The 16307-nt window shown below is 39.0% G+C and overlaps 1 protein-coding gene across 2 annotated transcripts in view; it reads left to right on the top strand.

Annotated features, from left to right (window-relative positions):
* Nucleotides 1-16307, top strand: part of arhgap32b (Rho GTPase activating protein 32b) — a 308797-nt gene that overhangs the window by 116006 nt on the left and 176484 nt on the right. For both annotated transcript variants that reach the window (XM_061898082.1, XM_061898081.1), the window contains exons 4-5: nt 4429-4526; nt 9364-9448. In XM_061898082.1, coding sequence (XP_061754066.1) covers nt 4429-4526; nt 9364-9448 — 183 coding nt within the window. The remainder of the gene's footprint in view (nt 1-4428; nt 4527-9363; nt 9449-16307) is intronic.

The following is a 16307-nucleotide window of genomic DNA, read 5'->3' as shown; positions in this document are numbered from 1 at the left end:
TATCAGCCACATCGGACTATCTGCGGCAGATACGTTGGGTTATTGACGGAGAGGCTTGGCTCGGTTGGTCGAGCAACCCTTCCACCAACTTGAGGGTTCCAGGTTCGATTCCTGCTTCCGCCATCCTTGACACTACCGGTGTGCCTTGGGCAAGACACTTTACCCACCTTGTCCCAGTACCACCCACACTCTTTTGAACGTAGCTTAAAGATGTAGATAATGGGTTTCACTGTGTAAAGCGCTTTGAATCACTAGAGAAAAAGCGCTATATAAATATAATTCACTTCACTTATTCACCCAAAGATTTTGTAAACGCTGTGCCTGTAACACGGCAGTAAAACTGCTAATCAAACAAAACAGAAATCGTCATGGACCCACTTGCTGCGGAAGCCAGCTTTCTAATCAGCTAAACACACTCAATAATTCCACGGTGAAACTTTTGTGAATTTACTAGGTCATTTGTGAAACTGAAACAATACTAAGATAATTCCATTCTTAGTTAATGATACTAACACGAACATTCGTAAACATGTTGGCATATTAGCTTGTTGCCATTAAAAAGCCTCTACAAATAAGCATGAAAACACTCCTACAGACATCACACATGGGATGGTTTAGTAAGTAGGAATTATTTTCGTTATATTGTAAAACTTCCAAAGTTGGAGTGCTGGATGAAGGATGAGGAAACCCCTCGAGTAGAAATGCTATGGACGACAAGAAGAAGAAACAACCGTTGTACTTCCGGTTTAAGGCACTAAATACAAGGAAATACTGTAGACTAGGGGTGCCCAGACGTTTTGCCTCCAAAGGCCAATGTGAAAATGTGCCAATGGGCCACGGGCCAAAACTGTGTTTTAAACGTACAGCAGTAACATGAGTAAAGTGTTTGGACCTATGCCAACACACATAAGGTAGCGGAAATCATCACATTCAAAAGATGGCAACGAGATAGCCTTGTGAACAGGCCATCAATAGTTGTGTGTTGTGTGAGCTTGAAAGAGATTGGCATGGATATTGTTTTTTGGAAACCAACATTTGGCGGGCCAAAGGAAATGTCCTGGCAGACATTTTTAGCAGGCCAACTCTGTGCACCACGGCTGTAGACATTAACCCCACAGCACCTGCAGTAGGCAAACTCTTCCAAAAGATAGCGCCATAGCACAAACAATAACAAACCTTTTCAGTGTTTCTGCTTGTGTTTTATGAAAACTTTTTGTTGAATACAAAACTTTATGGACGTTGGCAAATAAACCGCATCGTTTTATAAGCCACAAAACGTAGGAAAAACAGTAGCTGCTTATAGCCAGTATAAAACGGTTGTCCTATTTTGTATATTATGTAGAACCAGCTCCTCTACTGTAGACCTTTTTGATTTTGGTTTGTTTATCTTGTCAGAGTTCCAGGAGCACTGTGCTGTTTTTAAGGAAACTCTGCAAAAGAAATGGTCAACAATCAGCTCTATGACAGCACTATGTGTCTTCCACAAGTTTTTTGAACAGAACTCAAAGCCCAAATGAAGAAAAAAAGAGGACATAAGACGGAACTTTTAGGAACACCACTAGTATAACTAAAGAAGTTCAATAAATGGCTAGTGACTACATCTGCACGATTAATCGAAATAAAATCGACATCTAGGTTTTAATTAGTGCGGTAAATAACAGAAAGAGGTTAAAGTTTTTGTTTTTTTCCACCGCTGTTACGGACCTTTGATTGACGGACAGGTTCCTCAATCTGAATTGTTGAGCCTCGCGTTTGTTCGTTCTTTCGCTTCAAACCAGAAAAAATGTCTTACTTTGTGCATCTTTAACTGTAGAATTAACTAAACAGGGTAGCCCCTCTTTTCTCGAGTCCACAGTCTTTGTCTAGGCGCAGACTAGAGCAGGGCGCTGCCAGTACAGAGAGCCTTGCGAAACGTCAGTGAGAATTGCCGCAAAGTAACACAAATTAGGAGAAAAGAAACGTGATTATAAAGCCAAATGTCCCGTTGTGGGAATATTTCAGCTTCAAATCGGAGGCGCGATTTGAGCCCGTCAACACGGACAAACGAGCGAAAATGCAGTGATACTGGATAGCAATAAACAAAAAGACAACGTGCATCCCTATTTTTCCAAATGGGAAATAAAATGCATTTTAAGATGTTCAATATCTACTTATGTTACATTTTTGCTAACAGAAATTACTCAATTAGTTAATTTTTGTTTATTTATTTAGGATAACAGCCATTTGCATTCCAACTACAGTACAATAGTAAACAATTCTACAGTAATGAGAAATACATGTCTATATCTTTTAATGCGCTAGTAATTCCATAATATCAATCATTTTTTGAGTAATAGGTGGATATCTGACTGTATTTGGAACACCCCCTTTTCATTGACTCGATATGTTGCCTCCTTGGTATGATGTCATTTACAGAACTGTAGCCCTTTCTGCGCATAGAAAGTGTGAATAAAGGCATGTAAAACTATTGTTTTGATCACTAATATTTTTGTTTCCCTGGTCCATGATTATTTCAAAACTGATATGCTTAATATTATGGGCAAAACTTTAATTACGGACTTCCCTCTCCTCTTCCATAGACACTATAGCCAGTGTTCTCGCATCTTTTTTCAGCATTTCCTTAAGCATCTTGAAGAAAACATCAGTAAAAGTAGGACAAAAAAAAATACTGCTGGGTTACCTTCTATTTCTCTCGTTTTTGGTCACCAGGTCTGCTCTTTTTGTTTTTCTGTTTTTCTGTCTTAGTCTTTCTCCCTTCAAGAGTGCTCATAATTTTTGGGATCCCTTTTGACTGGATGGAGCCTTTTACATTTTTTCCATCCAAACTCCGACCAAAACCATTCTTCTTCGAAATCAGAATCATTAAAATGATTGATCCAAATTATAGTCATCTCGCTTGATCCCTGTCCCATTTTCCATCCATCCACCCATTTTCTACCGCTTATTCCCTTTTGGGGTTGCGGGGGGCGCTAGCGCCTATCTCAGCTACAATCGGGCGGAAGGCGTTTTACACCCTGGACAAGTCGCCATCTCCGAGAAGAGCCAACACAAATAGACAGACAACATTCACACTCACATTCACACACTAGGGCCAATTTAGTGTTGCCAATCAACCTATCCCCAGGTGCATGTCTTTGGAAGTGGGAGAAAGCCGGAGTACCCGGAAGGAACCTACGCATTCAAGGGAGGACATGCAAACTCCACACAGAAAGATCCCGAGCCTGGGATTGAACCCAGGACTGCAGGACCTTCATATTGTGAGGCAGACGCACTAACCCCTCTGCCACCGTGAAGTCCTCCCGTCCCATTTTGCGCGAGTCAATTTGAGTGGAAAGGTCCATACTTTCCTCATATTCCCATAGTTTGAAAATGTATGCAGGCTGACCCCCTCTATAGTTTCATCCATCCACTCGACATATTTGATAATTCCTTCAAATTTTGCGCAAATATATCGTGATTTAGGATGTAGATGCTTCCAGAACATCTACCATGCAATATGAAATCTCCTCCAGTCTTCTGTGGGTGACGTCAGGAGGCTGATGTTGCCCCGCCCACATTTTGGAGCTTAAAGTGGGCGTTCCAAAATATGCTGAAACTCTTTAGAAAACAAACCTCAAATCACTTCTGTCTTTATTTTGGGGGGATTTCACCCGGAGACCTAATTTGTAGGCCAAAAAGTATGAAATAAGGGTCAATGTTAATGTATAGTTATATCGAAGGCCGCCCTAATGCACGGGCTTACCTGGGCTGAAGCCCAAAGGCCCCACCCAATCAAAGGCCCCGATTTTGACGAAAACTGTAATGATATGTGTTCATAGCTGTCAATCTCAAACACCTCAGCATTGTGTAGTGATTGTGTACTCTCTCTCTTCCTACTGCTTCGAATGAGGCGCAAACCCAATGTCGCCGGTGTGGGAGGCCAGTGTGCTGACTACAGAGCTAAAAGCACATGTGAGATCCCGGACCGCCAGTACTGTTCTTGAAGTTGATTGGCTTCTATTACACTTGCACAGACCTGCATGCGCCCATCACGTAGGATATGTAATCATGAACCCAATTTTTATTTTTTAATGGTTGATATTTTTGCATTGTTGCTGTTCTATTGGGTAAAATCGTGATTACGTCATCATGATTCGTTGAACCCCCCCCCCCCCCCCCCCCCCCACCCCCCCCCACCCCACCACCACCAAGCTAATGGTGGCCCTGGTCATATCCTTGAATCTGTCTGTTTGCAACCATCGCTGGAAAAAGTTTGTACATCCCTGATGTCGATAGAACAAATGGTTTCATTCAAGTATTTGTTTCATGTAATGGATGACCAGTTTCGCACAATAACCACAGAATTGTCGCTCATTCCTAGATTTAATCATGTTATATAAGTATTTGTTTGCACCCTATAGAAAATAGTTTTTGTGTGTGAATTTTTAGGCAAGAAGTGCGGAGATCCCAGAGCTGAGAACCGAGCCAATCATGAGCTCAAGCAGCAGCAGCAGCACAGCAAGCATGAAGGTCAAGAATGTAAAGAAGTTAGTAGACACATTCCTCTACAAATACACATCCTTCTATCTGCTCCTCCTTTGCTTATCACCTCTTTTCTGACATTCCCAAGTGAATTTCTTTCAATCGCTTTTTTTGTATGCTTTAAACGCACCCTCTTTAGCAGGGGTCTTGAACTCAATTTACCTGGGGGACACTTGATGCAGAAACTGGGTGAGGCTGTGCTGCAAGAAAAGATTTGTTAAAAAATCTAACATGCACTTTTTAATGAATTCACCTTCTTTGAATAGCTTTCCCGCCCTAGTAACATACTTGCCAACCCTCACGATTTTTCCGGGACACTCTCGAATTTCAGTGCATCTCCTGGGGTATCCAATCTTCCGAAGTTGTCCCGATTTTCACCCGGCCATCAATGTTGAAGGTGTGCCGTGATAGCATTGCCTTTAACATCCTCTACAACATGTCATCGCATCCGCCATTTCATCATACAAACAGCGTACTGGCCAAGCCACATGTTTTATGAGGCTTCTGCAGACACATGTAAGTGACTGCAAGACATACTTTGTCAACAGCCATACATATCACACTGAGGGTGGTTGTATAAACAACTTTAACACTGTTACAAATATGTGCCACACTGTGAACCCAAACCAAACAAGAATGACAAACACATTTCGGGAGAACTTCTGCACCATAACACAACATAAACACAACAGAACAAATACCCAGAACACCTTGCAGCCCTAACTCTTCCGGGCTACAATATACACCACCTCAACCGACGCACGGAGAGGGGGGTTAATATGTGGGGGGTAGGTTTGGGGGGCTGGGTTTGGTGGTAGCGGTAGTGTATATTGTAGCCCGGAAGAGTTAGGGCTGCATCGGATTCTGGGTATTTTATCTGTTGTGTTTATGTTGTGTTACGGTGTGGATGTTCTCCCGAAATGTGTTTGTCATTTTTGTTTGGTGTAGGTTCACAGTGGGGCGCATATTTGTAACAGTGTTAAAGTTGTTTATACGGCCACTCTCAGTGTGAACCGTGTATGGCTGTTGACCAAATATGTCTTGCAGTCACTAACGTGTGTGTTCAAAAGCTAGAAATAACATATGATTGGACTGGCATGCTGTTTGTACAGGCTATAGAGGGCACTGAAGACAGCAGTGCCATTACGGCACCCCCTGAACATTGTTGTTATGGTGAAAATCAACAGAAATTCGAGAGATTGGTTGCCCTGAAATTCGGAAGTCTCCCGGAAAAATCGGGAGGGTTGGCAAGTATGACGCTGTCAAGTGCGGGCCACAAAATAACGTCTCGCGGCCCACAATTGGACCGCGGGCGGCGTGTCTGAGACCCCTGCTCTCTAGGGATTTAATGTTTTGACCTAATCAGGTTCATTTTGACCACAGAGTACAAAATGTAAAATATTAAACCGCTTAGTTTTTGGATGAACAGCTTTAAAGAAAATATAAAAACCTGCTAACTACTCGCAAGTAATTTGCCAATCAATACAGTTTTTTAATAAGAAATAAATACATTTATGTCTTACAGACATCTTGGAAGATGAGGAGTCCACATTGATACATTTTGAACATTAAAGATGCGAAAATCAATCCAATGTAGGTCAATGTAGGCAGAAATTGAAAACCTGCACATCTTTACTTTCTCTTGGGTAACAACATGAGAAGGGCCAATAAAAAACGAGCAGTGGACCAAAAATAGCCCACAGCTTGCATTTTGGACATCTCTGGTTGACAATATTTTTTTTCTGTAAAATGAAATGATGCAATTCAAGTGTAACAATAACGGTTTACATCAACGCAGGAAGGACAAGTGTTTGCTAACAGAGGACTTTAATGCCAGGAGATGGTTTTCGAGCTCTGGCTTCTCCTTAGTGGGGCGGCATAGTTTGGTTGGTAGAGTGGCCGTGCTAGCAACTTGAGGGTTGCAGGTTCGATTCCCGCTTCCGCCATTCTAGTCACTGCCGTTGTGTCCTTGGGCAAGGCACTTTACCCACCTGCTCCCAGTGCCACTCACACTGGTTTAAATGTAACTTAGATATTGGGTTTCACTATGTAAAGCGCTTTGAGTCACTAGAGAAAAGCGCTATATAAATATAATTCACTTCACAATTCACTCCTTGGCACTATGGCTTGGCATGACTCCAATTCGCCAAAAATTGGGCTGCACTGTTTGTTTCCTTGGACAGATGTATGTCTCAATAAATACTTCTTGTCACTCACTTTTAATGTTTACTGTGTGGAAAATCGGAAAGAATCAGTGTTTCACGCGGAAAACATTTTTTCATTACGAATACCATTACTGAAATAGGTCCTTTTGGAAGTACCGACCACATTCTGTAGGTACTCCCGAGTACCGATTCACATAAAATCTAACAGTACCATATTTTGATACCTTCATTGCACGTGACATAACCTACGATCGCAGATGCGGCAACAGCTAAAGCATTTTGCAAAAAAACAGACGTATTCGTAACAGACTGTCTCTCGGTAATGTTGCAATTTTCCATACCAAAAAAGCAAGCATGCCTATTAGAAAGCACTCAAAAGTAAGGCTCCACTTTTCACTTGATGTTCTCGTATTTTTCGGACCATAGGACGCACTGGATTAAAAGGCGAACTGCCGATAAGCGGGTCTATTCAGGTCTATTTTCATATAAAAGACGCACCGGATAAAGGGTTCATAGTATTAATTTTTTTTTACATTTAGAACACTTCCTTGTGGTCTACATAACACATAATGTTGGTTTTTTTGGTTAAATGTTTGCAGAGATTGTTTTACAGACCATCTTCAAGCAGCTTTCAGAATGCGACAATTTATGGACGGCCTTATTTAGGTGTCTCCACTTTGATAGCGTTTTCTTCCCGTCATCCGTGTTGTAGTTCTTTTGCGCTTCCATATGGAGTCTATGAACAGATTTAGGTTCGAATGATACGCAACCTTGTATTACAAGATGGAAATAGCGGTGGATGAGTGCCCCACAACAAGAGATTACAGGGAAATTAGCTCATTGAATACATCTTTAGACTATAATAGCGGACACGCGTAAAGCACTTTGCCATAACAACCTTTAGCATGTACGGATAATCCGCTGATGTCAATTGAACCGATGTCAATGTGCAATCCACACTTATCTCTTATGTGTGACTGCAATCTACTGGTCACACTTACCTTTACACCATGGACCAAATACAACTGTTTTGCGGTTGGTAAGCACAATCAAAATTAAAGGCCTACTGAAACCCACTACTACAGACCACGCAGTCTGATAGTTTATATATCAATGATGAAATATTAACATTGCAACACATGCTAATACGGCCTTTATAGTTTACTAAATTGCAATTTTAAATTTCCTGGGAGTTTTTTCTTGAAAACGTCGTGTAATGATGACGTGTACGCTTGACATCACAGGCTGTTAGGAAATATGAGCGCTGCGCACACACACAGCTAAAAGTCGTTTGCTTTAACGGCATAATTACACAGTATTTTGGAGATCTGTGTTGCTGAATCTTTGCAATTTGTTCAATTAATATTGGAGAAGTCAAAGTACAAAGATGGAGTTGGGAAGCTTTAGCCTTTAGCCACACAAACACACGGTGATTCCTTGTTTAAAATTCCCGGAGGTGAAACTTTACTATGGATCAGAGCGAACATGGATCCCAACCAAATGTCAACCAGCAGGTTTCGGTGAGAAAATTGTGGTAAAAAGTCGCTTCTTACCAGAGATCAGCTGAACTTGAGCCGCCCATAAAGCTGCCGTCGACTCCCCTGAGACACTGCGCGTCAACACACCCGTGGACACACACCTCTGACTATCAGGTACTGATAGACTTACTAAAACACTAGCCACACAATAGAAAGATAAGGGATTTCCCAGAATTATCCGAGTAAATGTGTTTAAAAAAATCTGAATCCGTCCCAATGCAATCGCGTATTTTTTTTTAACTTTTTTTTTTTTTTTCCCTAGTCCTAATAGCTGTTTTTGTTGGAGGCTCCCATTAAAAACAATGTGAAGATGTGAGGAGCCATCAACATGTGACGTCATCGTCTGCGACTTCCAGTAGAGGCAGGGCTTTTCTCCAGTTGCGAACTTTATCGTGGATGTTCTCTACTAAATCGTTTCAGCAAAAATATGGCAATATCGCGAAATGATCAAGTATGACACGTAGAATTGACCTGCTATCCCCGTTTAAATAAGACAATCTCATTTCAGTAGGGTTATAGGGAGCACTGTCGACTTTTGAGACAATACAAGGATTTTAAGGGTGCCTTATAGTCTGAAAAATACAGTAATTTACAATGGATATGCCATATACATGCTACGGATTAGCATTAGCGATTTTACCTGGCAATTTCAAAACTTCCAAATTTGGCATTCAAGATTGCAACAAAGATGCACGCTACAATTAAACAGCTTGTGTGTAAATAGTACAATACTTACAGTATAAATACTTTGTAGGACCCGACAAAAGGCAAGACTTTGCATTCAACTTCATAGCAAAGGCTACTTCCTGACTACGGCAACACACCTAGAACAAACTGAAATGAATGAATACTTGCAACTGAGACTCCGAAGTGAAGCAAAAAATATGTAATACCCAGACAGTGTATGTTAAATACAAAATATACATTTTACTAATAAACAAATTAACATTTATTACTACATGAACAAACACAAAAGTACCAAAAAATGGGTAATGTTGAATACCAGAATCAATTCCCAGGAATTGGTACTGTATCGGTTCAAATGTGAAACCTACCAATCCTTAAGTCCTACCTTTTACTGTTGAGGTGTTGCCATGAAGAGAGAACACTAAACCAGCTTTGTGTGTATTTTCATTTAGACTCTGCTTTACCAAGGGACACTTTCCGAAACTTGCCGAGTGCGCTCATTTCCACTATGAAAACGTGGACTTTGGCACAATACAGGTAAGTCACATTTTTTAAATTTTGCTCATTGACATATCAATGTTGCCATGCAAGCCTATTTACTTTATTGTTCACTGAGGGCTGCTTTTCTTCACACATCACACTTGCATACTCACAACGTATGGGTATAATACTTTCACTATTGTTTGGTTTTCTTCATTTGTGGAGTTGATTGTTGATGAACCGTGTCCTGAAAAACGAGAGCTCGTGGTCGGGTCAAACCGTCCCATACCCTCAAGTAGGATTCAATGACAAGTTTGTATGTTATCTACTGTAGGGTTGCACTAAGTTGGTGATTTAAAAAGAAAGTGGCTATCTGCAGGAAGAAATGGTGTTGCAGATAGGAATTTAGCAGAGAGCGCTGTCTAATCCCAACAAGTCATTTTACTCTAACATTTCCAGCAGGTGGATGCTTTGCCAAACATGATATTGTGTAACTGCACTTTTTTAGGTACAATACTGTAAACTGTATTAGAGATCGAGCGACATGTTTTTTTCAGGGCCGTTACTAGGGCTGCGAATCTTTGGGTGTCCCACGATTCGATTCAATATCGATTCTTGGGGTCACGATTCAATTCAAAATCAATATTTTTTTTTTCAATTCAACACGATTCTTGTTTCAAAAATGATTCTCTATTCATTCAATACAAAGGATTTCAGCAGGATCTACCCCAGTCTGCTGACATGCAAGCAGAGTAGTAGATTTTTGTAAAAAGCTTTTATAATTGTAAAGGACAATGTTTTATCAACTGATTGCAATAATGTCAATTTGTTTTAAATATTAAACAAACCAAAAACATGACTTATTTTATCTTTGTGAAAATATTGGACACAGTGTGTTTTCAAGCTTATGAGATGCGATGCAAGTGTAAGCCACTGTGACACTATTGTTCTTTTTTTTTTTTTATAAATGTCTAATGATAATGTTAATGAGGGATTTTGAATCACTGCTATGCTGAAATTATAACTAATATTGATACTGTTGTTGATAATATTCATTTTTGTTTCACTACTTTTGGTATGTCTTCTCTCAATTGCTCTGTTTATTGCAGTTCTCAGTGTTGCTGGGTCAGGTTTGGTTTTGGAATTGGATTGCATTGTTATGGTATTGCTGTGTATAGTTTTGTTGGATTGATAAAAAAATCAATTTAAAAAAAAAAAAGAGAATTGATTCTGAATCGCACAACGTGAGAATCGCGATTCAAATTCGAATCGATTTTTTCCCACACCACTAGTCGTTACCCATTAGTAGTAATGAATTAGGCAGAAGTCAATATTTTTTTTACAGTAAAAGTGACACATTGGCGTCAAAATTTAGAATAATACCATTACAAACTTCAACACTTAGTTTAAATGCCATAAGCATGTTTTTTTCTTAAAAACAAAGCAAACCAAAAAGTGCAGAGAGTTCTTTGGCACAACAGCATCTTTTATGAATTTAAATACAAATTTGAACAAATGAATATCTCCCTGAAGTTTTGTATCCCCGGAATAATTTGGACCTCTGCCACAGGTACAAGTTGAAATAATAAATACCCCTTAATAATATCAACTGTGATTGCTGAAATTATTCCAAATTCGCAAGTGTTGATAGTAGCAGAGCGCTGATTATCTAGCAATAACAATAATAATAATATACATTTTTACAAAATGATCACATTTATCATTTATCAGATAAATGATAAAATGGATCATTTATCAGATAAATGTTAAAAATACAAAACCTAATGTACAGATCATCAAAAACATTATTTAGTTAGACATACATGTATATGTTACATTATTAACATATTTGTCAAGGTATGATGTAACAATCCACATTTTGTAATACGCAATACTCTGCAGTGTACACACACGTATAGTATATATGGCAGCATATACAAGATATTTCATGGATATATATCTTGCACGAAAACATTGCTTTGTTGTTTTGCAGCTTCTCGTGTGGTACACACTATTATTCTCTGTCCTCTTTATGAGTCCATGCAATAAAACTAGACTGAATTTAATTTGAGTTTTTTCATGTCGCTCTCAAACCCAAAAACATACTTCTACTCTAAGGGATGGTTTCCATATAGACTCAGGCCAATAACTAATTTTTGCTCGACGATATATTGATCTACAAATTATTGCCGATTAACAATATTATTGCCATTATTTTTGGAGACCAAATTAACCAGTATACCCACTTCAATTGCAACCAACTTGTCTTTTAACATTGCAATTGAAATGTAAACTTTTAAATACTTAGTTAAATAAAACAAAAAAAAAAACTACAAATAAAATGTACTCTGTAAGCAAAATGTTGCATTTGAATAAAAAAATGCAACTCCATCCATCCATCCATCATCTTCCGCTTATCCGAGGTCGGGTCGCGGGGGCAGCAGCCTAAGAAGGGAAACCCAGACTTCCCTCTCCCCAGCCACTTCGTCTAGCTCTTCCCGGGTGATCCCGAGGCGTTCCCAGGCCAGCCGGGAGACATAGTCTTCCCAACGTGTCCTGGGTCTTCCCCGTGGCCTCCTACCGGTTGGACGTGCCCTAAACACCTCCCTAGGGAGGCGTTCGGGTGGCATCCTGACCAGATGCCCGAACCACCTCATCTGGCTCCTCTCGATGTGGAGGAGCAGCGGCTTTACTTTGAGTCCCTCCCGGATGGCAGAGCTTCTCACCCTATCTCTAAGGGAGAGCCCCGCCACACGGCGGAGGAAACTCATTTCGGCCGCTTGTACCCGTGATCTTATCCTTTCGGTCATGACCCAAAGCTCATGACCATAGGTGAGGATGGGAACGTAAATCGACCGGTAAATTGAGAGCTTTGCCTTCCGGCTCAGCTCCTTCTTCACCACAACGGATCGGTACAACGTCCGCATTACTGAAGACGCCGCACCGATCCGCCTGTCGATCTCACAATCCACTCTTCTCTCACTCGTGAACAAGACTCCTAGGTACTTGAACTCCTCCACTTGGGGCAGGGTCTCCTCCCCAACCCGGAGATGGCACCCCACCCTTTTCCGGGCGAGAACCATTGACTCGGACTTGGAGGTGCTGATTCTCATTCCGGTCGCTTCACACTCGGCTGCGAACCAATAAATGACGTTTTGTCTCTATTAAGTTGTGTGTTGGTGACCCTCAAATATACATAACCAAAACAATAAACAAAATGGCTAATTAAAGTTGTTGTACATATCTTTTAACCAAGTAGATTTTTTAAATAACTAAAATAAATAATCACACAATATATTTTATTGGCACAGGAACCATCAAATATTGTTCTGACTTCAAAAGAGCCAATATATTTCAATTTGTTTGTTTTTATGTTTATCTTCTTCCATTTTAAATTGTAAAGGGTGATTTGTAGTTTGATTACCGGTTTGTGTGAGTTCACTTCCTTTTGAATGGTTTCACTGTCCGTCTGTTTGTGCAAAAACAGCACATCCTTTATTTTTAATGTTAATACTGTAGCTCAAACATTTTAGCTCAGGGGCTGCATGGACAAAAATCTATTGCCTAACAGAATTGGTATTGCGACATCTAGTGGACACATTTAGAACAACAGTTTCTGTAATTTAAAAATGCAGCTCAATTTTACACTTGTCAAACTAATCTCGCAGGCTGGATTGAACCTGCCAGATCAGGCAAGCGGGCCACATGTTTGGCATTCCTGGTCTAGAGCCCCATTATGCTGCTTTTTATTTACCTGAATCACTGCAGATTTAGACGTATTTTGAAAGGTTTAGAGACAAATATAAAACATAATATAATAAAATAATTAAAAAGGGATTGAATGGATATTTAGAGTGAGCACGGTGGAACAGGAGTTAAGTCATATGCCTCATAATACAAAGGTCTTGGGTTCGATCCCCTGGCTCAGGGTCTTTATATGTGGAGTTTATTGTGTGAAGAAGTGTGTGTTGAATGTACATTTTTAAATGACAAACCGCTTCATATGAAATTTTACCCCAAAAGTATTCCTGGACATGTCATTTGCTGTCACTAATTACAGTAGAATATTGAGATAAGTTTCTCCCTTCACATCCAGTCGCCCTTGTGGTGCGCGTGAATAAGACATGCACGTTAGCGGTGAAGGTCATGAGTTCAAATCCAAGTCAAAGTTCCCAAATTTATGTTTTAATGATGTTGAAACTGTTCAATACGCTTAACTTCAGCATAATATTAAAAAAAAGTGGATTGTTCATTGTGTTGCTCAAGGTAATATTTTTTCTATGGTGCGGGGATACCCATGATTTCGGCCTTTCGACCACCATTTTTTTTTAATGGTTATGGCCCTGCACTGCGTATAGTCATCAGTCACATTAGAGATAAGAGCATGGAAACTACAACTTCACATGTAGGATTGAAAATAGAAGAAACTGAATTATTTGACAAATCAGACTAATTTAGTACATATACAGTAAATGTACTGACTGTAAAAAGTCACTTGCTCCCAATTAATTTTAGAACTCATTTTAAAATATTTTTGTTTAGCTCCACAATTTATATCAGACCTTTTAAAAATGTTCACCCCCACAAGGTCTCTGAGATCAACAGATCAGTTTCTTCTTGCCATCCGATAAACCCGTTTAAAATCCAGAGGTGATTTCAACCGTGGCCTAAACGTCTTAAAACATATTTTTACTCTTTTGCTTTTAAACCAGTCTGAAAGTTATGTGATTTTAGGCCATTTTATTTTCTCTGATGTATTGCATGTATTTATTCTTTTATAGTTAAATGTTTTATATTATTGACTCTCCTAGTATGTGCATCTCAACTTCTGTGCAGCACTTTGTGAAACTTCTACTGTTTTGTTTTTTAAATGTGATATATATATATATATATATATATATATATATATATATATATATATATATATGTAGGTGTGGGAAAAAATCACAAGACTACTTCATCTCTACAGAACTGTTTCATGAGGGGTTCCCTCAATCATCAGGAGATTTTAATGGAAGCATTCACATTTGCAATTGCTTTGTTGTGGTTTGAATTGCAAAAGGACTGCCTACCCCCAGACTAAACGACTCTGAAACCAATAATGAATGTAACTGTCGCAAGAAACCTGATTGCCCTCTCAACGGAAGGTGCTTACAGACATCAGTCGTTTACCAAGCAAAGGTGACACGCAAGGACATTAACACATCCGACACGTACGTAGGATTAACCGAAGGAGCGTTCAAAACAAGATGGAATAATCACAACGCCTCCTTTAGAAACCAGACTTTGCGGAATTCTACAGAACTCAGCAAACACATTTGGAACCTCAAAGACAATGTTGAATATTCAATAACATGGCAAATTATTGCATCCAGCACACCTTACAACAGTGGTAATAAAAGATGCAACCTATGCTTAAAAGAGAAACTGTTTATTATATATCATCCAGATCTATCATCCCTCAACAAGCGCAGTGAAATCATTTCAACATGCCGCCACAGACGGAAACACCTCCTAGGTAACACATGAGCCAATCACCACACCCTACGCCTGCTTGTACCCACCCACTCTGTGCCCTATATAAACCATTGTATGTGAATGCTTCCATTAAAATCTCCTGAGGATTGAGGGAACCCCTCATGAAACAGTTCTGTAGAGATGAAGTAGTCTTGTGATTTTTTCCCACACCTACATATTGCGCTCTACCACGGTATCGATCACTATTCTCTGGATAATCCAATCAAGACATATATATATATATATATATATATATATATATATATATATGTATGTATGTGTATATAAGTATGTATATATGTATGTATGTATATATATGTATGTATGTATGTATGTATATATGTATGTATATATATGTATGTATGTATATATGTATATATATGTATATATATAAATGGGTTGTAATTGTATATATATATATATGTTTGTGTATATATGTATATATATATATATATATATGTATGTATATATATGTGTGTGTATATATGTATATATATGTATGTATATATATATGTATGTATATATATATGTATGTATATATGTATATATATGTGTATGTATGTATATGTATATATATGTATGTATATATATATATATATATGTATATACAGTATATATATGTATGTATGTATGTATATATATATTTATATATATATATATATTGGATTGGATTGGATGACGTCAGACAAGGCAGAACATTTTTTTTCAATGATTACTTTCAAACTTGTAAAATAATTCCACTTCAAACTGGAGAAAACATGCTGCAGTAAATTGTATATGAGTTTTATGATTTTACAGACACACTGTCTACGGTTGTTGTCCAAGAACTATTAAAACATTTGCCTCTAAATAAATCAGAAGTTACTCACAAGTTACTCAATACTTGAGTAGTTTTTTCATGCAACACTTTTTTACTCGAGTAATCATTTTGATGAGTACTTTTACTTGAGTCATATTATTCTAATGTAACAATACTCTGACTTGAGTATAATTTTTGGGTACTCTACCCACCTTTGGTTTTGCTACAGGCGACGCTGCAGTCTAATCGAACAGTCGTAAAGACGATGTGGGAGAATGGAACTAAGCCCTGTCTTTACCGAAAACTTGTTTGAGGTCATGATATTTGGCAGGTACCCTAAATTGATTATTCATCTCATTAAAATAACAAGCGTGGCCGTCGAGGGAACAACGTAATGCAAACAATTAGCATGGTAAAAGGTGTTTCAATTTAAAATGATACAATATCAGGATTGTGCAGTTTAAGTCATGGGAGACCTCGTACAATGGGTGTCGCCTGACATGGAAGAATAAAGAAGTATTCACCTCATGGTGATAACGCAATAGCTTGTAAAGCTAGAGTCTCATTCTGGTGTGTCACCCTTGCCAATAAACGGCCATC

This window comes from Nerophis ophidion, linkage group LG04 (genome assembly GCF_033978795.1).
Source record: "Nerophis ophidion isolate RoL-2023_Sa linkage group LG04, RoL_Noph_v1.0, whole genome shotgun sequence".
NCBI lineage: Eukaryota > Metazoa > Chordata > Actinopteri > Syngnathiformes > Syngnathidae > Nerophis > Nerophis ophidion.
The sequence above is the reverse complement of the archived record's forward strand: the minus strand, read 5'-3'. Positions and strand labels throughout refer to the sequence as shown.